Here is a 27,591-nt window from a genome sequence, read left to right as displayed (position 1 = left end):
GATCATTGGGTAGGAGCTTCCTTCTGTGGTTGCTTTTACTTGCATGTGCTGTAGACACAGAGGATAGCAGGACTTTGAGTAAATGGCACTGCAGTGCCAAGTTAGGTGGCAGGATCAATAATTTCCTGTTAGCTGGAATCTCTTGGCACTGCTGGGGTGGGGGAACTGCCTCAGTACATTGTTAAATCAAAGTCAGGGCTATCAATATGTTGCCTTTCAAGAGCAATAGGTTCAAAGCAGCTGCACAGAGGAGCAAGATAGCAAGTTGCCTAAGAGAAACCAGACTGTTTCAGATGAATTTGAAAAGACTTCATTTCTCCTTGCCATGGAATGGGAGCATGTTGTCTGGCTGCAGCACCTTCCCAGTAACATTTGTGCCCCTTGGGAACATGGCTTGGGGTAGATGGCTGCAAACCCTCTCTTGATGCCACACAGAGAAATGTCTGTTGTGAGGAAAACGCTGGAGCAAAATACATTGCCTATGTTATATGGATTTTCAGATCAATAGTGGCTCTAACATGTAGCCAGATGCATTATACTTTGCAGCATGCTTTTGTGCAGATCCTAGGACTCTGGCTTTTTAATGGAAGCAGCTGTGCACCAAGTATTAGCACCAGGAAGCTCTTGTCACAGGCAGCACATGCACAGTATTTCACCCTTGCCTGGCAGATCTGCTTCTTTACTTAGTGGCAGAAGTCAGAAATAGCACCATATTAATTTCCTTTTGTCTTTTTGGGCACGAATTCTGTGACTCTGTAAACTAATATGTAGCTCAGCATCTATTTCCGGAGGTCGCACATTTCCCTTGATTTACATTCTTTAATCAGTGAGGATGCAGTAGATACATATGCTGTGAGCAAGATCTTTATTGCAATCACTGCAAGTTCAGCTTTCAGTGCAATTATAAAATGAGTATACAGGTATGTTAAAGTGCCTCCTGGTTGTTACAGCGACAGTCTTTGCTTAGGCTGTTTTCTGTATTCCTCTGCTCATGAAAGCATTTCCTGCTAGTCTCAAGAAACACAGCTGTGCAAATTCCTCTCCTTGTCCCTCCATTGCTGGGAGTCTAAGCCAAATGAGGAGGGCTATTCAAGTTCTGTCTACAGATTAATGTGATTTGAGCATCGTGTGGTGGAAGCAGTTCCTGTGTTACACAAACTCCACTAAAAATAAGGAGCTGTTTATCTATTATCCATTATGGAGCTTTTCAGTATCAGTGTAGAGGACAGAGCCCAGTCATATGGGAGATATCAGTATGCATTGGGTGAAATAAAAATGCAGCTTTAGCAAGCTGAAAAGGTAAGCTGGTGTTGAACTGTCTTCAGCCTGGGTCCCTTGTGGATCGAGACTAATAACAAAAATATGAACAATAAAATGTGTGTTGACCAAATGAATAAGAAATGCTACTGGGATACAGAGACTCATTCCATTCATATCCTTCTCGCTGCTCTGCTGAGTAATCTTTCCTTGGTTGTGCTTCAGTGCCTTTATCTATCAGATGGCAATAACAATAATAAACTCTGTTTTCAAACTTGTTGGGGTATACCAATGCAGGGCATGCAGAGACTCTGGGCACACTTTTTTCTTTTTTTATTATTTTTTCCTTCCTCACAGGCCAGGAGTGAAGGCAGGGAAGGCCTTCCTGAAAGATGAGCATCAAGGGCTTTAAATGTCTTGTAAAGTATTTTAGAGCTGCCCTGTCCATGACACTTTCTCAAAGACTTCAGGTTGAAGTGTGCCACTTTGTATTGTGCTACTCCAGTAGATTAATTTCTTCAGTAGATTTCAGTGCTTTGTAAGCAGCATCTGTCATTGTGATTTTGGGAACTTGATCAGTTATCTGATGGCCATTCCTTGTGTTTTGAATCACTATTCTCATCAAGTGGAAGAAGTGAATGTATGACAAAATGGTCTCTTACCACATTTCTTGTGGTCAGTCCCTTGTCCTTTGAATATGCTTTGGGAGTGAAAATGACTGAAAAAACCCTGTCATACTTGCATCTTTTTTTCCTCTATGACTCTCTTTGATCTATGGTAGTATTATTTCTCTGCTATTTTTAAGTTCCACTTTTTCAGCGCTATCAGTGCATAATACTTCTTACTTTGTCAGTTTTGTGCTTTATATACCTGTCAGGTCAACTAAAGTACATCCATTTGTAATCTGACCAATATCCTTTGGGCCTGGCCCCTCATCCTGCATTCTGTGTCTTTGACTTTTCTACCATATATCTAATTTTTGAGCTTAACCATGTAAGTAGGCTGTTCCTGTGTGGCCGTACTTAAGCTATGTCCCTTCTGTGACAAGCCACTTATAATTTGGAAACAAGTTTCCAAGAATTTTTGTAAAAAGTGCTTTTTGTATAAAAATATGCTTTTCACCTACTGGTTAGGTGTGCCAGAGTGCCAGAGTCCCTTGTTCTCTGTCAGGTGACTTACTCTCCGTAGAAATACATTCCTCATTTAGTGTTTGGAATGCAGTCTGGGGCACAGTAGGCCCATCTTCCATCTCGCAGGCAGCCTGTTGTCTCTTCACGCTCTTCTTCCAAAATGCTGTGATTCTTGCGGTGTTTTAACTCCTCTTGTTCTCTCAATGTGCAGCTTGTTTGAGTTCTCTTACTGTGAGCTATACAGCCCTAACTTCCCTGTAGATCATGGAATTGGAGAAAAAGTAATGTTGGAATGATGTGCAGAGGTCATCTGGTCTCATCCCTTGTGCTAAGCAGGACCAGATTTAAAGTTCTATTGAGTTGGTCACTCATATCCTTTCTAATCTTAAATTTTGTCTTCATCTCCAGAGATGGAGATTCTCCATCTCTGAGACCCTTTTCCATTGTTGAACTACCTCCCAGTGATTGCTCCTTTCCCCCTCTCTCATACCTAGTGAGATTTTTCATTATTTGGTTATTTCATTATTGCAGGTTATGCCAATTACCGCTTCCCGTTACTGCGCAGCTCTGGAGAGACACTTTATGTAGTTGAAACCAGAAATGCCATCCCTTAACCCTCTGTTAGGCGGCTCAAGCCCAGTTCTCAGCCTTTCACTTGGCTTCAGTTTCTTAATCATCCTGGTGCCTCTCTGTTAGCCTCACTCCGGGAGCCCTGGAGTGATCCCACAAATTGCAGGCACGGTCTGTAAGTGCTGAGTCGAGCATGTTAATCTCTTCCATTGATCTTCCGGCTTCCTTTCTTTAATACAGCCCAGTACACAGCTGATCTGCACTCTTGAAGGCAACTGTTGAGTTATTTTTAATGTGGTAGCCATCAGAACCCCAGGTCCTTCTCCATGAAGCCATGGGAAATAATTTACTGTGGTAAAGGACACAGAATTAAATAAGATGGTATTATATGTTCATTGTCTTAAACTGTATTTTGGGGTTTTGAACTTTGTTTCCAAAGAATTAATGTTAATCTTCTGTGTAATTTTTTTTCAGGTTTGTTTTTTTTTTTTTTAACCTTGACTTTTAACCCGAGACTTAGTAAATACTTTTAATGTCCAGAACAGTTGTTATTCTCTTATAAGTTATTTTCCAAGCAATAGAAAGCACAGTATCAGGACATACCTAACAAATGCTTCTCAATATTTGGACTCCAGTGTGAGATAACTTAAAAGGGCCCGTTCAGATATGTAAAAATGTCCTGGAGACACAGCATTTAGTTTTAGTGTCAGGTTTTATTGGAGTGTTTTTTCCCCAGTTTTGTTATCACTGCAGGAAAAAAATTGAAACTAAACGAATCAGCTGCATTTTGATATAACTTGTGCTTCATTTCTGTGTTTATTTCCTAAATTCTAATATGCTATTTCTGTTCAAGTCCCTTGAAATCTCTCAGCAAGGAGGAAAGAACACAGCTGGAGTTTTGGGGCTCCCAGAGTAAATTTACAGGCTTTGGGGAGTGAGATATTCTTTCTAGCAAATTGGGTCTGTTTGATTTGAAATTCCATGAAGAGCATCAGCAAGAGAATACCGTGGAGCTGCTTTAGAAGCCTCTCCTTGTGTTGCTTGTAGAGATGTAAAGCTTGGAAAGCTCCAGGTATCCCCATGCTGGGAGGAAGGCGGCGAGGCAGCATCTGTGAGTAGAAAATGCTGTTTTCCAGGCTTTCTTAGAAGATGTTACTCTGCTTTACCACTGGTCTATTTCCTGGAGTCTATTTTGTGCATGTCAAAATGAAGGTAAGCTGCTGTTTGTATTTGAAGTGACAGCCCTTCCTCTCCTATCACCCCTTGCATCCTGGCATTTCCCATGTCAAAACCCAAATGTCTTTCTGGTTTTGTGCTGATGATTCTAAGTTCCGCTTGACCAGAATGTGAAGATCAAGTTGATTTCTCCTCTGGAAACAAGGCACCCTGCTGGTTTCTAGATCAAACAGAATTCTTTCCCTACTCCATCCAAAAAGCAATTAAGTGTAAATATGGCAAAGGATGACAGAATTAAAATCTGTCATGCATACAGGTGCTAAACTAGTGCAAAATCAAAAAGGCAAGCCTGTTGCTGTCTCTGCTGCCAGGCCCATGTCATCAGCAGCTATTTCTGAGTTCCACCATGGAAATACAAAATCATCTCCTGCAGGAAGCCAGTGATCCTTCCGGGATATGTATTCCTGATCTGTGTTGTTAATTGTTGGTCTGTTCTGATACAACGCCTTAGTTGTTATCATGGAAGTGAAACATAACTTTGTGTCTGATGATGTTTCAATGTGTGTGACATTCTGTCACTTAAAGGTAAGAGTTAAAGGAATAGTAATTCACAGCCAGAATATCAAGGAACTGTGACCTGGCTTTTGCCTGTACCAGTTCCTAATAACTCTTTTTGAATTCTTAGTGGATGGCTAAGAGGGATATTGGAAATAGGGTGGTCATTCCATCAGACGGAAACGCAGTGATTTGGGGGAGGATGGGTAAACTGAACCCCGCTGTGCTTTGCTCGTGCTGTTGGAGCTGTAGCCCTGTGCTGTGCCCAGGCCGGGGTGGATGTGGGGAAGGTGCCTGTGATGCTCGCCGTGACAGCGGCGCTGGGTTTTGTGAGCCAGCACATCCAGAGCCGGGGGCTTGGCTGCTGGAGCCCGCGGCAGGAGGAGGGCCGGCTTCTGCAGCCTGTTCATCGTGTCTTCAAATGATAACTCTCCAGAACTAGCTTTGTAGCTCATGAACGGGGTGGAAATGTTAGTAATACTGACAGGTGCCAGCAGAGGGCATTTGGAAACTTGGCTTTTCTGCTCATTTATCTTCCGACAGATTAGGGCCCCTGTGCAATTTCTGTGTGAGGCTGATGGTGCCGTCTGTGTTGGTGCAGACCTATGGTGAAGGCAAAACTTGGGGCTTTACTGTTTGTTTTGGTTTGGGTTTAGTTAACAGACAGAATATCAGCGATAAAATGTGTATTTCGGATTAATTTCCAAGTTACAAGAAGGTGTTGAACCAGAAAGCCAGGAAGCTCCCACTTTTGTCAGAAGAGAGTATTTGGGTGTGAGGTAGATAAAAGGCCAAGAGAAAGGAAGTGAAGAAACAGCATATTATCTATTTTCCCCTCAGTGTTTGTTATTTGTAGATTAGCAATCTAAACTGGAACCTCATTGCTTGATATGAATTATCACATTTAGATAGTAGTTACAGCTCTTCTACCCTAACATCACCAGCATAAGGTGACCATTTTAGACCAACACTCTCTCTTGAGTACCAAGAAAATTGCGTGTACAGGCATAATAAAAAATGACCAAACAGTGACTCTTTGTGTTCATGACCAAAAATCCAGTTGCATTTCTATTGATTGGGGCTTTTGTTACTTGCAGTGGGGTATGTGACATGGTGCAGTACACAAAAGGTCTCTCACCAGCAACAGATTTGGAAAGAGCTGTTGTTAAAGCCCAGATCAATGAGTAAATGTACAAAGACATTCAAGCATAAGATCATTTAATAAAAATGCTTTTTTGTTCTCGTGCTTTGATCAAGTAATTCCTATCCATCAGCTTTGATTCAGGCTCTGGCAGCATCTTTCTTGAAGAGACTTCTACTGGACTTTTTAAAAAGACTGTCTTATGTGGGATGTGCTGGTGAAACCAACTGAAGTGCATTTCTCACCTTTGTGATATGATAAAAGGCTCTAGGACTGTGAGGCTATGAAGGCTTTTAGCTTTTTTACCTCTTTGGAAAAAAATAATAAAAATTGGGGAAAAGTACTTTTTTAAGCTGTGTCAGGATGTTTTAAGTGGACTTGGTGGTGGTTCCTTTGTTACTGTGCATGGTAAAATACTACAGATGTGAATTTTAATATTAGGGATGGCTTTACTCCATAAACTAACCCATTACATTTGGAGATAATTTCCTCTAAATATAATTTGTTTTAAGGTATGATTTGTGCTGCAAATAGGATTTATGAAGCATGTCTTGAAAAAGTGGTTGGAACAAGATCTTTCTGTGAGCCAAAAAGATATTGTTTTATATTATAAGTGTCAGTAGCAAAGAAAGAGTAAAAGGAGCAGCTGGAGGGTACATTTATTGATACTTATTTCATATATGTGTCACTTGGTATAACACCCACTGCCGAAATCCACCTGTGACATGTCCTTGTATTTTGTTGTATCCCTGTGGCAGAGCTGTCCTTTGGCCTTTGGAAAATGCTAGCTTGTTAGTGATTATTAGTTTGTACTTCACTCCCTGCCTAGCCTGCATTGTGCTTCCACGTGCACATGTTATAAAAGAATTCTTTGACTTCACCTGAAAATAGCATGCCGAGCCCCTAAACTTGCTTATTAACATTTGTGTGGTTGTTTTCAAAGGTGTTTGTTTGCACCTTTTCAACATACACATCTGTCAGCAATAAAGAGTGAACCCTTCCTTTGTGGAGACTTGCCATTGTGGCTGAACAGCAACGTGTTCCCTTCTTGCAAACATACTTGAATATGTTGAGAGAGGAAAGGTAGAGCAGGGCTTGGGGAAGACTCCCTGCAATTTACTCAGACCTTGAACAAGTGGCTCCACTGCTGTGGTTTTGCATCAGCACGATGGGAATGCAGTGGCTGCCCCTCTGGAAAAGCTGTATGTTGTGGAAATATGACGTTGTTCTGTACTGCCTGCCCAAACCCAATGAAATTCTTGGCTTTGACTGTGTGGCTAGCAGCTCCTTTTGGTATGTGATTTTTTTAAGCAAAGCTAAAATACTCCCTATGTGATGACAGCATGTCTCACTCCTTTCCACTATCACCACCTGCCCATACTATGTTTCCCCATTTCTGTGGTGTTTTCTCTCACTTCTGCTGAGTGCTATCTGTTAGTGAACTACTTCAGGACAATGCCAAGATAATAGAAATGTGGGAGAGCTCCATTTTCAGACCTGTCTCTCAGGAATCAAATCAACACATGGGTTTTAATACTTGTTCTGGTTGAAGTGAGTTTTCATCCAGATGGGGTAATGATTGAGAACAGAGTAAGTAACACTGGAGTGACTAACTGTATGTAATTGCTCTTCTAGTAAAACAGAAAACGCTTTAGTGAAGACTAGTAGTTGTTATTGTGGTAATTAACAATAAAGTTAGAAAAGCTCTTTCATGGTACCCACTAACACCGTTAAAAAGCATCTTAGCATACCTTATGTGTTAACAAGTTTGTGTTCATGTCCCTCTGCTCATAACCATATGTCAGGTGTGTGCTGGGTGCCTCCTCCGTGTCATTACCATCGTGCTGTTCTTGCTGCTGTCACAGAGCATGCCCATCTGTAATAGTACTGCACTGCTACCTACAAACCTTGAGGAGCTGATGAGAGGTAGTATAAAAAACAGAGGGCTGGAGAGCAGAACTAAAGCACAGGGATTGAAGGATGTACCCAGGAGGATTGTGTAAGAAATGGAATGGCTGAAATGGCTTCACTGTGAAAGTGTCTGCAATTTTTAGGGACAAAGTCTTAGTCCTTTTTGTTGTTTCATGTGCAAAGTAAACTGACCCCCAACTTTCCCTTGCTTCTTTTCTCAAAAGGTCAGGTCTAATCCTCTTGTTCAGCACATCAGGAGGCACATCAAGGTTTTTGAACACCAGAGGATCAGTACAGAAGGGCAGCTGTCAGTAAAGTAGCTGCAGATGTCTGATATTTAGCTCTTTCACATCTACAGGGAGATGACTTTGTTATTCTCTAAATGAAAAAAATTCTTAAAGTTTGCCTGTGCGCCCTTCAGTCTCATAGGTAGACCTCCCACTGACATCAGTGTGCGTTAGATTGGCCCACATAGGGAGAAGGAAAAAACATTTGAATTTTGGAATAAAGCGCTAGCTGAGCTGATAAATCCCAATAGCTTTTTCATTGCCGTGGCTGTGTTGGTCCTTACCCTAGGGAGTCATTCCTCCTCCTCCTCTTATCTGTTGGAAGGAAATTTCCAAGCACTATTGCACTGTGCCACTGTCCTGGGCAGTCTTCATTCAGACCATGTGTCTTCCAAAACACTTTGAAAAACATAAACCAGAGCTGTGATGAGCAGCCCGATACTGAATAAACTATAATATTCAGCAGCAATGGGAAGCTGTAACAAAACATACACTTGGCAGCAGTGTCGTGCTAGCCCTTTGCCTGGAAGGAAAACTGGAATCTAAAAGACAGATTCTCAGATGAAGCTGGCTCTGGCAGGTGGATTGGCAGGTAGCACGTAACAGTGTGAAGTGACTTCTGGCCCTTCCTGGCTGCTTGCCTTGAGAGGGAACGGGACAACTGTGCTCCCAGATGGAGGAGCAAGAGGGAGTCCAGCATTGTGACACGTGAGGGTCCCTGTCAGTGCTGAGGCCGGGCTGGCAGCTGATTCTCCAGTGAGGGTGGTGACAGCTTGGGGGAAGGGCATCTCACCTGTGCCCCAGCAATATCAACACTGTGAGCCGAGTCTTGGCACGCAGAGCTCAGCTGAAATGGGTAAACAGAGCCCCTACGCAAAGAAAGGGACAATTCTGAGCAAATCCCAGTGTACAGTTCGGAAATGCTGCTGCAGGTATTTCTTACTGCATTAACAGGAGGGAAAAAGGCAGTGTATCTGTGGGGGAGAAATACTTCAGCAGTGGTGCTTTCCTGAGTGCAAGCCTCTGCAGTTTTAAGACGATGGGCTGGGTTCTCAATTGATATAAATATCCAGTGCTTTTGATTTACTTGTAGTTAAGTTGTTCTGCAGTGCCTGAGAATCTTGCTTACACATCTGAATCATGACTGAGGAGCTTGAGCCGCTGAGGGATTCCTATAGAAAAGGAAAGGTTAATTAGCATGTGGTGTTAAAAGCAGATGTAGTTTAAGTGAACAGTGCTTCAATGCTCTTATCTAGAGAGATGTTTCATCTTGATTCTAAAGAAGAAAAATGAGCTGGCAAGTTGCCACTCATCTCTGACAAAGTCCAGAATAAGAAGTTTTGAAATAAATATAAAAACTTTTAAATTAACCATTTCTCAGGGGCATCAGTGAAGTTGTTAGGAATCTAGCTTTATGTGAAAGTGTATACACTGACACAAACTTGTTAAAATATATTCATTATAAGTGTACATCCAGAACCAACCTGAAACCTTTAAAAAGTCCAGGGAGTAATCCAGTCAGGGAAAAGAAACTGTATGTAAAACCAATGTATCATAGAAGAATAGCAAATTGTGAAGCAAATATTTGAAACAACTTTTTTGTGACAAAATGAATTTCTACTATACTTGTGAGAGGCAGATTTTCGCATGCATAGAAGGAAAACAGGCACCCAGCTTCCACTGCAACCTATCTTCCCTATTTATTTAGCACATTCCCCAGTTATTTTTTTCAGTAAAAAGACACACTGATAAAACTGAGTCATCTCATAGATAATCTCTAAATGGTAGCATAAGACTTTTAGTCACAGACTTTTAGTCTGTGGTAATTGGCTGCACTGAAAAAGTCTGCCTTGTAAATACAAGATCGTCGTTGATTTGCTGCGTAATGAATTGGGTTTCTTTGCCTGCGATGCCAAAAGCTGTTGCCGTGAACACTACAAAGCGATGATTTGCTGGCCGTCTAGTCACTCTGGGTATTTACTATCCTGAAGTCCTTGCCTCTCTGTCCCTCTCCTTTGCACCCAGAGGGAGAAATTTCAGAAGTGGGAGCGTTGTTTTCTTACCCCAAGGAGGCGAGAGCTCTGTGAGTGAAACTGATTTCCACAAGCAGCCATCAGAGGAATCCGCACAAATAACGGTAGCAGCTAAAACCCTTTGCCAAACCTCTGCAGTGATGGAGGAGCAGCAACCTTCAGGGTTGTTTGGAGTGGGAACATGACAGGTTTTGGAGGCAGCGCACTGCTGGATCTAGCTGGTGTCAAAAGTGCTGGGGCTGCTGACCCCTGTACAGGGACTGACCTGGCTGTGAGCTCTGATGTGCTTTGACAGAACACCTCTTCCAGCTCCAGTGAGAGCAGGCGGTGGTTCTGGTCTCTTGCTGCTTCATGGGGGTCACCTGGAGTCTGGAGCAGACCCAAATCCTCCTGTGTTCCTGCCCTCTTGGAAGGGGATGATGTCCTGATGATGGATGTGAGGTGCAGGTGCTATTAAATAGGTCCTTTCCCCCTTAGGGTCTTTTCTTTCCTTTTCAGTCACAGTTGTGAAGCCTGTGTGGTTGTCTTGTTGGTCCTGTGGTTTCATGACAGCTCAGAATGTTATGACAGTAGCAATGTCTGTTCCAGAGTTTCCCCCTTGTAAGATCCTTTTTAAAATCCTAGCCATCAAGCAGTCTACTTAGCTAATTGTCAGGGCTTGTCATGCCATGTAATTAAGTTTTGGACAGCAGTCAGATTGCCTCTTCAGGAGTGTGTAAGGGTATATGTGTGGAACTGCATCTCTTCTCCCCTGTTAGCACAAAAAATGAGTCACACTTCTGGCGGGCTCAGATGGGGCTGCAGACATCATCGCAGTAGGCTGGGTGGAGGATTTAAGATTAGGAGCTTCTGTAACCTGATCCCACAGAAAAACCCTGGCCAGCCTTGCTGCTGGTGCAGGGATTTGTTCACAACTGGCTGGGGATGACCAAGGGGATTCTTCTAATCTCATCAGCCTGCTGTTAGGAGCTTGCTTGTTATAGCCTAGTAACTCTGTCCTGGAAGCACAGGCAGTCCTCAAATTAAGATCTCTGTGTTGGGTAGGAAGGATAAGGTTTCAGCATCATGGATTTGAGAGAGCCTTGCTGTTCACTACTTCTGATGCACACACACACTGTTCAGGCAATCAGACTCCTCAAATGTTCATGCACTGCACAGAGCAGCCTGTCTCTGCCTCTGACTGACTGAGGTGGGAATAAACCCCAGAGCTTCATTGATCTTGCAGAAAAAATAAAAAGTGTGTGTATACACAGGTATATATATTTTTTTTGCCTGGGAAAAATGCCAACATGCTGCTTCAAATTTTGAGGTATTGCCATCTTGGGTACACTCTATTGAATTTTGGGGTGGTTTTGTTTTTAAAGCCATGTTATAGAAATTAATGTCAACATGAAAAGTGGTTTTGTTTTTTGTTTAGATTGTAATAACAAAAAATAATCTTTGAGGTCCCCTGAACGCTGAAGCATTATTACAGCATCTGTGCTGTCCTGATTCATCCTAAGATTTTCAATAGCAGCCTAGTGGAAGTAGAATAAAGCATGGCCTTCACTGGAACCTCTCTTCTGTCAGAACTCAGCATGGTCCAAAAAATAAACTTAAATCATGGAAAGCTGTTGAAGCTAATTCCTTTGTGCTACTGTCAGACTGGGAGGAAGCAGTCCTGTAACATACACAAAAAAATCTTTATCTGCTTTTATGATACTTCAAGATGTGTAGATAAGCAGTGATCCGGGATTGAAATGTTTCTGTAGAGGGATACAAGCTCCATTGGCAAAGTCCTTGTGTGGATGATTAAAACAAGATTAAAGCATGCCAGGAGGAGGTTCCCTGCCCAGCCATTTCTCTTTGTTGTGTGCATCTCTTACTAAAGAGTGGGTCTGTGCCCATAACTGTGTGCCTTTCCCTGCAGCCCCTTTCAGGACTGGGGAGGCCCAGGTGAGATGACTGCTGGGTTACATACTCTCATCATTTCTGGGAACAAGAGCTGCATGTCTTGGAATTTCGTTGTCTTTTTCTGCAGGAAGTGACCTCCTTTCTCTTGATTGCTCTCCAGCAACCTCTGATTGACCACATCTCAGATATACCCAGGGATTCTTGCAGTTGTCTCTTCTGCTTTTGATTTAAGAGAGCACTTGTAAGTGCAGTTCATCTTTCTGGGTGATAAGTAAGAGGGGGAGACAGAAGCAGGCTGTGCCATGAAAAGTGCAAAATCTGGATAGGAAAGGCAGAGGGGGAAAAAAAAGTGCTTTTCTCCTCCTGCCTCTATCTTGCTGAAAGCTGGGGCCATGGAGAGATTTACAGCTGTGCTCTACAGTTACATTTGGAGTCTGGCAGAGGGCTGGCTGAAATTCTGCAGCAGCTCCCACTGATCCCAGGCTCCAGGTCTATGTACCAGCAGCAGCCTGTCCTTGTTCCCAACAGGTAATGCTCTACCCCTTCCTCACTGCTTAGTGGCTTTCAGTGGCTCCAGCCCCCCAGATCACTTCCCAGCCAGATTTCCCTGCCATTTCTGCTTCTCTGGTATTTCTTAGGAGCTTGGGACATTGTGGCCTCACATGCTATTTTAGCTGTCAGTGGGTAAGAACTGAAACAGATTGTAAGGTTTGATGCAAAATAGCATCAGAGCATTGATAGGTGGGGCCAGATCATCTTGACATAATCACTTTGACAGGGTAGGTAAATCCCACCTGGTGTTTGGCAGGAGCAGAAGAAAGGCTGCGGCTTGGTATTTCCCTGCTGGGGAAAGCAGCCGTGAAGGGACATTGCCAGGCTGTCCTCAAACCAGTTATGTTATTACTGAGAACCACTGGGAGTCCAGGCAGAAAAGAGGATGCTTTTGAAATCAAGCCTGTCTGTTTATGAGCTTCACTAAGCAGCAGAGACCAGACTGTCCCGAGGGCCAGGGAAAGGGGAACCTCTTGTGTAATTCCTCTGATCTCCAAGTTTTGTTACGTGGATTTTGTGATCTGTAGTTTAGGATTAAAAAGACCAAAGACTATTTAAGTGTGGATTTCATTCTACTGATTGTGTCATCGTCCACAGATGTGGAGCCAGCCAGAGTGTATCAGACCCTTCATCAACTAATTAACTTGAGTTGTCAAGCTGCAATCAGTAAGCTGCTCTCATGCTAAAATAATAATGATAAATTCCTCTCATCTGAGGCTGTCAGCTTCCAGCTGCAAGAGGCTTGAGTTTGCAGGGTCTGTAACTTAACTCCATGAAGGAAAATCAGATTTGCACCTCTCTTGCCAAAGCCAACTTTAGCTTGGTTCCCTTTCTAGCAGGATTTGCTGATGGAGCAGCACCTGAGGCCAGGCCAGGGTTTTCCTGGGCTTAAAGCTGGACCGAAGCTGCAATCGGACTACCACATGCAGCACTGTGAGTCCTACCCATTTCAAAGGGACATTTTTCTAGTTTCAATTGCTTATTGAGGAGCTGATTTTGGTTTCTTTTTAGGTTGCATTTTTAAAAAATTTGTCTGTAAGGGGTGTGTTCCGCTTGAAATTCTTCCCGACGTTGTTAGGCAAGAAAGGTGCTACACATTTCACTGTGGGATGGGGTCCAACACCTGTCTGAAGGCAAAGGCATCCAGGATGCCTTTGTGACTGCTTGTCTGCCCACAGAGCTGGCAGGCCAGCAGGGAGCCCTTGCAGGCTCTGGTGGGAATGGCAGCCCTTCTTTCCTCGCAGTTTTTGGAGCTTTAATGTCACATCTGTTCTGCCATACTTGTCCCACCTATCCTGTCTTAAACAGACCAGTAAAGAAATCCCATTCCAATTTGGTAAAGGGAGTCTCGGATTCAATCCTCCTGCCTCTATCTTGCATTAAAAAATTGAATGCCACCTCCTCTGAGTATGACCACTAGAGAAATTATTTTTTTCTTTTTTTTAATGACTGGCTGCATAAGAATTCCAAGCAATATAGATGCAAACAAAAATTACTTTTTGGTTTATCCAGATGGACTTGAACCAAGGAATGTGTGTAGCCTTCTAAGAAATGATAACCAGCTTTTACTGTAATGAATCGCTTTGCACAGTGTAAACATCACAAATAGAAATTAAAAGTACTGTTTACCCTACAGCATAGGTTGGGCTGACACGTATAAAAGGCTATAAAGCATCTTAATTAAAGTTTTATTGCTCATAATCATGTGTTATTTGAGATAAATATCTTTAGCAATACCAGGGCTATGCAGAAGCTTAATATGCTCCTTAGATATCTGGAAATTCATGTAAAATAAATATTTTTTTAAGGAGGTCTTCTTTCCCTATCAAATAAACTTTGTTTAAAGGCAGGAATACAGAATACAAAAGTCAGGAGGCCTGTTTTTTCTCTGCGCATTCCCTGTCATTTCTGAAAATCATCATGGAACAGATTTTTTTTTCTGTGGAAAAGCTCCTTTTCAGATGGCTTCTTGGTGATTTGATGCAGAATGATTTTTTTTTAGTGTATAAATCTGCCTTCATAAACATCCTCATAAATAACACAGCAAACAAACTGCTTGGAGGTCAGACTGCAGAAGAGTTTGACCTTGCATTTTTAGCAGTTTAGTGTATGCTAGAGCTTAGATATTTTAGCAGGATTAAATTTTGCAAAGGTCCTGTGACAAGTGTTTCTTACAGAGTGGGAATGTCTGGAAGCCTACTACAGACTAATAGGAGACACTGGGCACGAATGCTCAGATGTAATTCAGGCACAAATTTGGTGTTGATTAAACGCAGAATCATAGCCAGTATGCAAAATAGGTGCTGACTTCAAAGACTAAACAGATCCTTTGGCAGTACCTTTGCAATGAGCATCTTAATTCAGGCACCAATTATCTTTCATTCTGTATCACTAAAGCTCTAAGTTATATCCTTATTTCTGTCCAAACAAAGCCTCCATGATTAAAGTTAAATAGCATTAAGCACCTTAATAAATAGGGATGAGTTTATATATATATATATATATATATATATATATTTTAAAGACATCTTGAGTTTGCTGAACTAGAGGTTCTGTATTATGTTTTGGTAACTGAATTTAGGTATGTTTTGCAAAAAGGATATGGCACCTGTGCTGCCTTGAAATACAGATGCCTCCTCTATTTGTGTTGCTGAGCCCTTAGGAACATGAGTTTACTTAAAGATTTTGACAGTGACATATCAAAAGAGCTGGATTGTGGTAATGTGAAGAAGTAAATACAAATACATGATTTCTAGTGCAGATGATACTTTTTGTTGCAAAAGAACATTTTTATTTCAAGCATTACCACTATTGTATTCACTAATATGCCTATTAGGACTGTAAATCCTAGGCTATTGTTTTAAATTATTTACTTGTATGTGTTGTCTGTTCAAATATTTATTTAAATATATGTCAAGTTATTTTTTTACTCTTTACTGTTACAAATACTTAGAATATCAAATCAGAAAGCCAAATATTGTGCTCCTGCCCAGAATTATTTGAATTTTTTTATTTTTTGATATCAGAAGCTCCTTTATTTTTGCTTGAATGGTTACAGAGATGTCAAGAATAAGAGATCCACTGCTGTTTACTTTTACTATGTGCCATGATACAACTCTGGTGATTCCATACAATAGTAAGAAAAGAAACAGAGGCTGATAATCTAATATATAACAAGATCTATAGCCACTTGCATTTTCCTTGTACAGGTTCATTACATTTTAATTTCGATATATAGGTATCACATAGTGTTTTTGTTTATCATTCCCTTTCAAAGGCCCTTTAATATTTCGTTTTTTTTAATTTTAAGCTCTCTCCAACACCCCTTTGGATTTTGGAAGGGGAGCCAAAGGGAGCTGTGAGCAAACAGGACTTTTGGCTATGAGGAGAAGGATGCGGGGCCAGCAGTGCAGGAGCAGAGATCACTTCTCTGGCCAGCCCTGGGGTCTTGGTGTGCTCACTCACGTCTGCTGACTGAGCTGCTGGTAGGAGAGCTCCTCACCCTGTTTCAAACCCCGCTCTTCTGGCTGAAGGCACGTCCCAGCCAGCAGATCTGTGCATCAGCAGCCTCAAAGGTGTGCTCAGGGAGGAATTCCTTCTGCTCCAGCAGCACCTGCAGAGTCCAGCTTGATCCGAAGCCTTTGAAACAACGCATTTCTCCTGCTCATGTCCCAGTTGTGAAAGCACTGAATGTGTGCCTACTGTTTCAGGACGTGAATATCTCAAAGCAGTGAAAGCTGTGGTTGAGTAAGTACTCAGTCGAAATGGGCTCTCTGTGACCTGATTCTCAAATGTGCCGACGCTCGCTCGGGTGCCTGTGAGGTCAGTGAGCGCTTCTGGGCCTTGGTTGCTTTGGAAATGGAGCTGAAATATGGTGATGTGAACTTTGCTTCATGCTCATATGCGTGCAAAACCTTAGTCCTGTTTTTAAGGATGCAAGACAAGAGGAGAATCTATTTTGAGTCTCCAAGGAAAAAATCCATAAAGATGTTAAAAGGCAGACACTAGTTAGTGAGCATTATTGAATCCTTGAGTTTTTCTAAGTCGTTGTTTTGTTTTGTCTGCTTCTGCTTTTGCAATAACTTTCTCCTTTCATCAGAACTGTGCAGTTTAAAGATTTTCATGGCTGATTACTTTATACTTGACAGAAAGATCCCGAGTACCACATGTGTGTTTGAAGAGGTGTTTCTTTGAACGTCAGCTGATCTCTCAGGTTAGAGAAAGTAACCTGATTTTTAAGAGAACTAGCACATAAATTGCATCTTTGCTGCGAGGACCTGCTGACGCTGCAAAGATAGGTCTTGACAAAAGTTTTATTTGGGCTACAACTCTTCTTCTACAGCATGTCAGATGGGTTCTTTATTTCTGCTCTTTCATTCTTTATTACTGAGGGCATTAGTAAGGAAACAGGCTTTCTGCTTCTTCAGGAATTTGCAGGCTGGCGCTGTTTGTCTTTCATCTGCAGCAATAATCCTCTCTGTGTAGGGCTCAAACATGCAGAATTTCCCGGGGAAACAAGGAATCTCCTTACTCTAAAATTTTTACTACTGGACAAAAGAAATCATTAGCAAAGCACAGGATGGCAAGAACCCAGAAAGCACAAATGGTGGGGGAGCTCTGTGGTGCACAGAGTTTCGGGGGCTGATACCAGATAATTTTTAAGATATTTCATTTGTTTAGTCTGACTTGGCACTGGCTATTCTCTGTGTATGTACACTCTCAGCACTGTTTGAACACACAGATGCTCCGGGATGGATGAAGGAAATGCCCTTAGTGTGAGTCATGCATGTAGGAACAGCAGTGAGTCTGAAAGCACACGCAGAGGTGATGGCAGCAGTTATGCAGATGAGCGCATGTAAAAAGGAATGAGGTTTCTACAAAGTTACTTGTGCACAGGCTTAAATAAAGAGCATTGCAAATCATACCTAGAATATTTTCTCTGTGTTTATGATTATGTTATTTCCATAGCAACTAATTATGCTATAAACCAAAGATCATGACTTCAGGTGACATGTGAGCAGAAGGAGATGAGCTATTAAGTATTGAAGATTTTTTTTGAATGCAAATTTCCTTATTTATAAAGAAAAAAAAAAAAGAAAATGAAAAAAACAAACAACAAACCAACCAACCCTGAAGTCTGCTATATAAGTGAAATTGCTTGTGACTGGAATGTGTTTTCAAAGTTTTGTTGGAGGCATCAGTAAATATTTCAAGTAGTTGTAGGTACAGCTGTGAATATCAACAGATTTCTGTATTAGCTGAGGAAATCTCTAGAATGTCTGACTGTCTTCTCCTGCCCATGCAATCCAAACCTCAACCTCTTTCCAGAAACTATAACCTTTTACAGATACTGAAATTGCTAAAGGACGAGCAGGAACCTTGGAAATAAAAGGGAAGGCCTGGGTTCTTAAGTATGTGATAAATTTGAGGTTGCAGTGAAGCATACTATCTTCTGCTTCACTTCTTGAAGCATTCCTATTTCTTCTGAAAACAAAAGATTCTAGAGATATCCTCAGCTTACAGCCCCATGGTCATACTCTTTGAGGCAAAGGACCTGCAGCCCAGAGTAGAACTGATACTGCTTGATTTACCTATTTCTTAGGGGGCTGTTTTAACATGTCTGGTAAAACTCTCCAGGTTTGGGAGCTGGCTTTATGGCTCCTCTCCTGACCCACTTGCACCTTGCTTGAAGTCTTCAGCAACATGTGCAGACTCATTGCATCATGTGTATTTTAAGAGACAGCAGGATTTAGGGAGGAAGCCTGTTGATTGCTGTTTGAATTGACCTTGAATGTTTCCAGGCATGGAGCACCTACAACCTCTTTGAGCAACTTCATCCAATATTTCATCATCTCATTGTAAAAATTTTTCCTTATATATAGTCTGAATCTACTCTCTTTAAAAACATTGCTGCTTATCCCGTTGCTACAGATCCTGTTAAAAAGCCTGTCCCCATCTTTCTTTAGCCCCATTTAGGTACTGAAAGGCTGCAATGAGGTCTCCCTGGAACCTTTTCTTCTCCAGGCTGAATGACCTGAACGCTTTCAGCCTTTCCCATTAGGGAAGGTGTTCCAGCCCTCTGCTGTTGTGGCCCTCCTGCAGACCCACTCCCATCAGGTCCGTGGCTTCCTTGAACCGAGGACTGCAGAGCTGGATGTACTTTTCCACGTGTGCTCTCATCGGAGCAGAGGGGCAGAATCACCCCTCTCAACCTGCTGGCCGGTACCCCCAGGTGCATGTGGGCAGGGCTGCTCTCAATCCCTTCATCCCCCAGCCTGTGCTGAATCTGGAGGTTGTCCCAACCCAGGTGCAGCGCCTTGTACTTGGCTTTGTTGAACCTCAGGAGGTTTCCATGGGCCCACTTTCAGAGCTTGTCCAGATCCCTGTGGATGGCATCCCATCCCTCAGGTGTGGTAACTGCACCAGCTTGCTGGATCTGCAGACTTGGTGAGGGTGTGCTGTATGCCACCATGTCACTTATGAAGACACTAAACAGTCCTGGGCAGGGTTGAGCAGAGGCTGAAAACCTGAGGCAGTGTGAGGCTGTCAGGTTAAAAATCATATTCTCACTCTCTTTGCTTTGCTCTTTTAGTCATTTATATTCATGCAAAATGAATATACAAGAGCAAACAAATCCTAGCTGAAACAGCCAGCTTGGCCCTGAACTTTGGTTCACCCTCCAGTCAGAAGAGATAATGTTTCTCTTAGACTTTTGGAAGAGGTACAGTTTTTATAAAACCTGCATCACTGAATCAAACATAACCAAACAGTAGCTGCAAAGAGTGCACTGGGTGAGGAAACAAGGGCTTTCTCTCCAGGCATGTTGCCGAAGAAAAAGACAGGCAGGGCCAGACAGGTTTGATTAACACTTTTCTGTGGTGATCTCTGCCTGTATTTGAAATTAAAAAGTTGAGCATCTGGTGTGTATTTCATCAGTTGATCACCCTTATCTGATTTCAGTGCTGTAGTGTGAAGCAAAGCTAGTAACTCAAAAAATCCCACTCATGTAGTAAAGTTTGATCTCAGTCATGTTGAAGCTACTGGGAATGACTGTCACCTGTCACGTGCATGCCTTTGCACACCCCTCTGTTGCAGAAGAGGAGCAATTGTCACATCCATACCCTGTTTTATATAGTGTATTTCAGTAATGCCTTCTAGCAGGGTTCTTTAAAATTTTATTTCATGGATCACTTCTTAACAAAGTCTACTGAGGTTGATTCAAAGTGAGTTGTTTCATTAGGAGTATGGAGCAGGTATGCAGAATTCTGAAGACAGTGACAAGAGGCATTAGTAGGGAGAAAACCAGTGCAACCATTAAAGGATTCATGAGACTAAATTAATGAGGAGGTGAATTCATGCTGCATTTTGTGTGAGCTGAAGGCAGTGATGTCTTGTGGTTGTGGGTGTTAAATCATGGAGGAAGAAGAGGAAGCAGTGCTCAAAATAGTAAGGGAGGTGGAAGTGTGGTGTGGGGTCTGTGGTGGCTGCAGCTCAGGGTGAGGTGCAAAGTGTGGGCTGAACAAGCTGCTGTGTGTCAGGTGAAAGCTGAAGCTGCTCAGAGAGAGGATGTGAGGGATAACACAGTGAAGAGATGTGCCCCTGATGCCCAAACCTTTTATAGTTTATTGCCTGGGGTTCACCTGATGTCATTAGAGAGAGACTGCCGTCTCTTCTCTTTCAGGGCCAGGCTTTTGGCTGGAGACAGTGAAGAGGTTACCAGCCCTCCACTCAAAGTGGCAGGGACAGAGTTGTTATAACCTAAATGGTAGCGTGCCACCAGAATCAATACAAATTGAACCTCTGCTGGCGAGACTGCACAGTGCTTGCTTTCTTGTGTAGAGGAATCAATAGGAATTGGCCACAGGATGGGAATAGAGAGATGCAGTGGGGGAGAGAAAAAAATAGATGTTAAGCAGAGGTGAACAGAGGTCACTAGGTCCACCCTGTGATTTTAGGCTCAGTCATTAACAAAGTTTTGTGAAAGCTCTAATTCACCTGCCTTTTGAGTCACCCTTCAGACACAATGGCCCAGTCATGCAACGCTTCCAAGTATCCAAGTATCAATATCCAAGCAATCCTTCTTGGTTCATGCATTACTTCATTGTTAAACAGCTTCAATGCCAGGATGGGTCGCAGCTTGCCCCTAGCATTCCCTTTACACCAGGGATGGGCAAGAGTAGAGTACACCAGCCCTTCTCCTTTGGCTGATTTCCCCCAGCTCCCGTGCAGGACATCACTCCATGTAAGCATGTCATCCAAGCTGCAGTTAGCCTGTTGGTGCAGCATTGCTGTCTCAAGGATTTCCCATTTAGGCCAAGAGAGTCTCACTGGGTTACCTGGTATGGAGGATTTTATAAAAGAATGATTGTAATGTCTGTATCCCAAATGACTCTCTTTTCAATTAGCTGTTGGTATTGTCATGAGAAAGAACAACAGCTACCCAAGAACTACATTTTACACTAAAGTGCCTTTAAAATGTTGTAATTTCCATGAGGTGTGTGATGGGATGATGGTGAAAAGAGGCTGGAGGAAAAGCATCCTTTATTTTAAGGATTATGCAGGACCTCAGCCTTCCTCAAGCCTTTTCTGCATCCGTCTGAAATACATCCACCGTGTGTTGATGTTTATTACTTTTTATTTAAAATAGACATTTAGAAACTCCTCCTACTACCTTAGATCTTGGCTTTATGAATTATTCTATCCACATTAAGGACTTAATTCTCTTAAGAACTGATGATTTCCTGCCTTCAGGAAAGGTGAAAGCAAGTGATTTCTAGCCCTTTCCTTATTCAGATAGTAGTGAGCTGCCTTTGGGCTTCAGTTGTCTAGTTTACAGTAAATATGCCAAATTCTCTTCTGCTAAATGTGGTACCATGGGCACCCTTGTTAAATAACAGTTATCTGACTTGTCACTGTTTCAGCATAATTTGTGTGCTGAGCTATACCCAGTTTTTCTTTCACCATTTAATACGACACTCCGTGCACAAGCGTTTTTCTATAATGACAGAAAATGTGGGAAATATTTGAATATTTTTTTTGTTTTTTATTACCAAACAGGTCTAGTTTTAATACAGGTGAGGAGAAAGGTGTAATACAGGTGAGGCAGAACTATTTGGTACCACAGGAAAAAATTTGTAGTATATTGAGAACTCTGATCTGTTTCCATTGGACCATTGTTATGAGCTAGGGAAAGAAGACTCCTTTAAGGGGGCAGAGTTCATATTATGCAGGAAAGGGAGGGAAGTCGAGTAGAAAACTCTGATTTTAGAGCTAGGGAAATCAAAAATTGGAAAAGTTGTAAGTCATCAAAGTTACTGAAACAGATGGCGCAGGAGTTATTACCCTTGTGTTTTATGCTCAGGTTCTTTCTCTTTAAAGCTTGCACCAGGTATGGTCAGTGTATTTATAGTTTGTGGAGGAAATGAAGAGAAATAATTGGGCTCTAAGTTTGCAGTTTGCAAATTAACAGAATTAGAGGGTGGTTTGCAGGGGTGAGCTGCTCAGGCGATGTGCAAAACCAGCTCATTTTACTTTTACTGATTTGTTCTTTAATTAATTGGTGCCTTTGACTCTTGATTTATGCTGAGACTGGCAAGATGCTTCATGCCTTTTAAAAAAAGTTAGCCAGCCATCTTTTGACTTGGCTCCAGTTAAAATCAAAGGGCAGACAGAGGAGGAAGGCAGAGAGGAGGCAGACAGGTAAGAAGGTGGCACATACGGAGATAAATGAGTTACTTGCACAGGGAATTTGGGGCAAAGATGGTAAATGAGTCTTACTTTCCTGAGTGTTAATGCTGTAATTGCCACAGTTTCAGTAAGATTTTTCCTTCCGGGAAAAGTTGCGTGTGGCACATTTTCAACTCCTTACTGCCTGTGGGAGCTGTCAGATCTCAGGGAAGTGCTCCCCGGCGTACGGAGCCCGATGCCGATCAGGGGGCAAACGAGCTTGGCCGCGCCTTGTGCTGAGCGGGGATTCCGTGGGGCTGCGCCAGTGAGGAACACGCCGGGGACGGGTCTGCGGCGGAACAAACGAGCCTTCCGCCACGGGAGGCCTGTCCCGACCCCGCTGCCCGCGGAGCACCCCCAGCGCTGTGGCGAACGAAACCTCCGCAGCACTTTATTACTGCCGTTCCCGCCGGCAGCGCCGCCTGTGTGTCGGGGCAGCCCCTCAGAGGCACCCGCGCTGGGAGCTCGGGGCGGGGCCCGCGGGCTGTGGACCCGGGCTGTGAGGGCGGGCTGTGGGCACGGGCCGGGCTGTGAGGGCGGGCTGTGGACCCGGGCTGTGGACCCGGGCTGGGCTGTGAGGGCGGGCTGTGGACCCGGGCTGTGGGCACGGGCCGGGCTGTGAGGGCGGGCTGTGGACCCGGGCTGCGAGGGCGGGCTGTGGGCACGGGCTGTGGACTCAGGCTGGGCTGTGGACCCGGGCTGTGGACTCGGGCTGTGAGGGCGGGCTGTGGACCCGGGCCGGGCTGCGAGGGCGGGCTGTGAGGGCGGGCTGTGGGCACGGCCCGGGCAGCGCCATTGGCGCGGCGCTCGGAGGAGGGGCGGCCGCGCCGGGAATGGAGCGCCGGGGCTGGCGTGCCACAGGCGCCCGCCGCGGGAACGGGGCGCGGGGATGCGCCGAGTGAGCCCGGCGCCGCGGGGAACAGCGATGTGGCCGGCGGGAAAGGGCCACGGCAGCTGCTCGCCTTTCGGATAATTCCTGTCCCGCAGCGGGTCTCGGGCAGCGGCACTCGCTTGTCTCTGTGTGGCATGTGGAGCCGGGGTTTTATATGGCATTTGCGAGCCGAGCGAGGTCACGGTTCCTTTTTTAAAATTTCTTTTCTCTGGGTACAGTATATGTCTCTGTGATTTTTCCTTCCCTGGTAGCGGGGTGGGCCGGGAGGGACGCTCGTGACAGTGACGGGAATGTTTACTTGTGCAGAAGTCTTTCTCATGTGGAAGCGCGCTGCTCCCTAACTCCTGGCTGAGCAGACTTCACTTCACCAACTTTGCTGCCGCACCGCACGCGTAGCTCCTTGGCAGGATGGCAGACAAAAGAACAGCTGGTGCAAGGCAATAGGGGATTCCTAGCGAGGAGGAAGGAAGATCGCCATCCTTTCACCCGACGGCTGTCAGCAGCAGGGACGGGACAGCCGCAGGCACCATGCGCAGGTCCAGCACCGATGAGTCCACCTATCACAGGAGCCCTTCCCTGGACAGCAAGGATTACAGTTTCCCGAATGGCGCCTTCCGTCGATACAGCAGCATGTATGGTGGCCAGTTTGGGGCCGCCAGCAACTCTTTTTTTGGATTTCATACCAACCCAGGCCCGAAGGCCACCAAGGCTAAGTACACGACCCCCAAGGGAAACAAGTACGTTGTCTTTTACCTGGATCTCTCGTTTATTTTTCTCCTAGAACTGAAGAGGTGCAGCATGGCTCACAACTGCCTGCAGTGTATCAAGTACCTAATGTTTGTTTTCAATCTTCTCTTCTGGGTGAGTACACGTTTGGAACTGTGAGACCGGTTGCTTTTGTGTCTGTTTACTGAGATGGAAGGTGAACTTGTTGCTGCTTCTAAACTTAAGAGTTGAACAAACTGGTGTCTAAGCTACTGTTTTTGTAGCCTCATTAGTTTGTGTAGATAACCTGCTGAGGGTTTTGTTCATCCTCTCATTTCCTGGCCTTCAGCTGCATTTCAAAACTGTGGTAGAAGAGAAAAGAGCGTGTTTATAGAGGTCAGTTGCATGAATGCCTTCATCACTTTGTTCTAGTTAGAGCTGTACATTTTTTTTGTGCCCTGATCTTTCATTCTTATGTGTGTTTGCCTCAAAAGTTATGCACAGTCCTAGAGAAATCACTGAGGCCATTCACACTCATAAGGTTGAGCACGTGCTTACGCCCGTTGCTCTGTTGCAGATGGCACACTTGGTACATCACAACATTAAAGCCTCTGTCAGGAATCTCCAGGTAATCTTTCTGTTACTGTCAGTCCTGGGTCCTGGCATTGCCATTCCCTGTTGAAGATGTGGATGGAGAGAGACCAGAGTGCTCCTCTCTGCTTTTGGGGCTGCTACTCTGTGGCAGGAGCTTATCAAATCACTGTGAAGCATGCATGTGTCATCATCTTTTTAATAAACGACGTGGCTGTCAACAACAAGGGTGGCTGGGCACTTCGCTCCCTTGTCATGGAGTGTAGGCTGTAGCTGGAGACTAAAGAAGTGCAGTGGGGGGGACCCAGGTCACAAATGCTGTTAGCCCTGTAAAAAAGGGAGTAGCATGTTTGCTAGGGCAGGACAGGATTTCTAGTTCAGTGTTCCTCATCCAGAATCATATGTGGGAAGGTCTGTTAGAAGCTCCTCAGGAGGTGCCTTTGGATGGCTCGTTCCTCCCAAGTGGCTTATTAACATGCTGAGGGGAATGAGGAGTGCTGCGAAGTGAGCTCTCCTGTCCTGGCCCTTAGGGAGGGGGTGTTTGCAGCTGGATGTTACCGTGCCCGTGTTACTGGTGGGCTGTGCTCTCCCGGGTTGCTGGAGGTGCTGGGAGGGCTGTGGGTGAGATGGAGAGAGCTGTTCTCTAGTGTGCGCTGCTGTACAGCTGTTCAAAGCCAGGCGTGCTGCAGTGCATCAGAAAACACAAAGTGCACGCAACTCCTGCTGACCTGAGTCATACCAAGAGTCAGATGTGATGAACTAGTGCAGGTCCCCTGAATTGGCACAGCACTAACCAGAGCTGTGAAACAGGGTGCTCTCTTTGCATCCTGGGTGAGCTGGTAGAAAGAGTGTTGTTAAGGCTGCATTCTGTCTTTCGAGGCTAACTCTGGTTCCTTCTGCTTCCCTAAAAATCATCTAATATTTATTGCAGCTTACTCCAGAGCTTTCTGAAAAAGACAAACACTATCTTTCTTGCCTTTTCAAGTCTTGTGCCTCTACTGACTGTCCCTGGTCGAGATTATAGATAGCACTGACAGTTAGTTGAAGTGTGAGCTAGAAAAAAGCAGTAGGATGCTGGCACTAATAGCTCTTTCCAGGACTGTGCACAGCATTGCCTCAAAGGATACAGGCATTCTGATTTCTCTTGCAATATTCATCTTCCACTGAAACATATCCATGTGATGAGAAGAGGTACTGCTGCAAGTAATGTGTGTGTATTTACAAAGGCAAGGTGTGTGTATTTAGAGGGTTGCACATAATAATATATATTTGGCATGCTTTTCAGAAGGAAAGCCTTAATGCTTTGGGAGAAAAGAAAAGGTCTCCCCCCTGAAACCATCAGAGCTGCCCCAAGATATGCTTGGAGGGAGAGAAAAGCTGGAGTCCCAAAAAGAGAATACTCTGTGTGGCAATTGGGTTCTGGGAGAAACGAAGCTTGTGAGCAGGGGAGTGGGTGGTGTCAAACACTGCAGCACGATCTCTATTTTGTTTCCCTTTCACATGCTACCTGCACAGCAGGAGTGATGGATGATGATCATGTCCAAATGAGTTTTGCACAGCATGTAGTTATAATAGATGCAGCTCTTCACCTTCTCACAGTGAAGAAAGTAACTAAAAAGAAATTATTTTTAAAGGCTAGCCTCTCCTTAGTAAAAGGAGAAAAAAATTCCATTTCTAGAGATCAGAAATCTCAGAATGATAACAGGTTGATGATGCTGGTTTTTTGTTTTTCATCTTGTTTTCAGTTATCTGTCATGTTTTACTTTGTGAAATTAAAGCAGAAGCATCTCTGCAGGAAGATAGGATTTCTTTTTGCATACATGCTCACAGAAGTTTTGCTGACTCCACCTTTCCTCTCCACCCTTCTCTGGGTAGTTGGTTAGTAATAGGCAATAGTTTAGGTAGGAAATGGAATTTCTTTTTCATGTGTTGAGAGCAGTCATTGCATTAAATGAACTAAATGCCTATTATAGCCTCTTCCTGCTCTTGATTCTGTTTTGAGAAAATGCTTTGATTTCTGTCAGAAATCATATTTTCTTCTTCTTCCTGTTCCTATTCATTAAATTCAGTACATTTTGTGCATCCCTACAGCCTATTTCCCAGTACTTTCAGCTGTCTTTCCCAAAGTGTGGCAGAAAACAGTCCTCAGCCCTGTGCAACTCCAGTGGGATTTGTGCTGAGGAAAAGATCCTTTTCTTACAATACTGGTGAATTTATAGGAAGCAAATTCTCTGAGACCTTGATTTTAAATGTTCTTGGCAGGCTTTGTTGGATTAGGTGCTGCGCTCATGCTGTAAAATTTTTAAAAGCTGTCATATAACTGTGAAAACAGAGCAAATTTCTCCTCCCCTTTCTGACGGTTAAAGGGAGCACAAAGCTCCTTCACGAGTGTCAGGGGCTGGAGTGCCTTGTCTGTGTTGGTGCTGAATCAGTCCACTGGTAGACTAGCAGCTATTATTGTAGAGAAAAGAATTGGATACTCCTAAAATAGCTCATTTCTCCATGAGGAGGCCTGTGCAAATTGCTCTTGGTGCATCTGCAGCTACTCTGGGGTGTCAGGGTCCTGAAGCATGGGCAGAGCAGTATTGGAGAGCAGCACTGCCTCTCTAATGGGAATTGCCATTCAGAGGCCGTTCCCTGGAACAGTGCCAGATGCAGATGAGCCATCATTGTATCACTGCACTCACTGGTTTGCAAGCTCCCAAAATAACTTTTGTCACCTGATACAGAATACTTACTTGGCTTCATTCATTTTTACGGACTTCGATTTTCATTTGTTGAGTCGCTGAACCCTTGAGACTGAAGACCGCCTCAGATAATTGCAGAGCAGAATATTTTTGTTTCATAATGAAATATTTTTATTTCTCTGTGACATACCCAGGGAAGAACATTTGTTTTCCACATTCCCCTCCAGACATCCAGCATTTCTTCACAGTCAGTAAAAGAAACTTTTCTCTTTCTGTGTTTTTAATCCAAGGCTCTGGTGCCTTCTCTTTTTTTTTTTTTTTTCTTTTTTTTTTCTTTTTTTTTTCTTTTTTGTGAAAAAGGTGGAATATATCCTAAAGGCTGAGAGAGTTCTTCAGGAAAAAAGAAAAACCATTCCCTTAATCCTCTTGACTTATGCTGCTTCCCCACTTGCTTCAGCTTCTAGCTCCCAAACCTCCAAGACTCT

The 27,591-nt window shown here is 43.7% G+C and overlaps 1 protein-coding gene across 2 annotated transcripts in view; it reads left to right on the top strand.

The window, feature by feature from the left end:
* Positions 1 to 27,591, top strand: part of TSPAN4 (tetraspanin 4) — a 346,925-nt gene that overhangs the window by 137,578 nt on the left and 181,756 nt on the right. The window contains exon 3 of one of the 2 annotated variants that reach the window (XM_066320977.1): positions 23,905 to 23,984. In XM_066320977.1, coding sequence (XP_066177074.1) covers positions 23,922 to 23,984 — 63 coding nt within the window. In that variant the 5' untranslated portion in view covers positions 23,905 to 23,921. Of the gene's footprint in view, positions 1 to 23,608; positions 23,985 to 27,591 lie in introns of those variants that run through there. The other variant, XM_066320976.1, reaches the window with a different exon arrangement.

This window comes from Sylvia atricapilla, chromosome 6 (genome assembly GCF_009819655.1).
Source record: "Sylvia atricapilla isolate bSylAtr1 chromosome 6, bSylAtr1.pri, whole genome shotgun sequence".
Classification (NCBI taxonomy): Eukaryota; Metazoa; Chordata; class Aves; order Passeriformes; family Sylviidae; genus Sylvia; species Sylvia atricapilla.
Note: the sequence above shows the minus strand (reverse complement) of the source record. Positions and strands in the feature narration are given on the sequence as shown.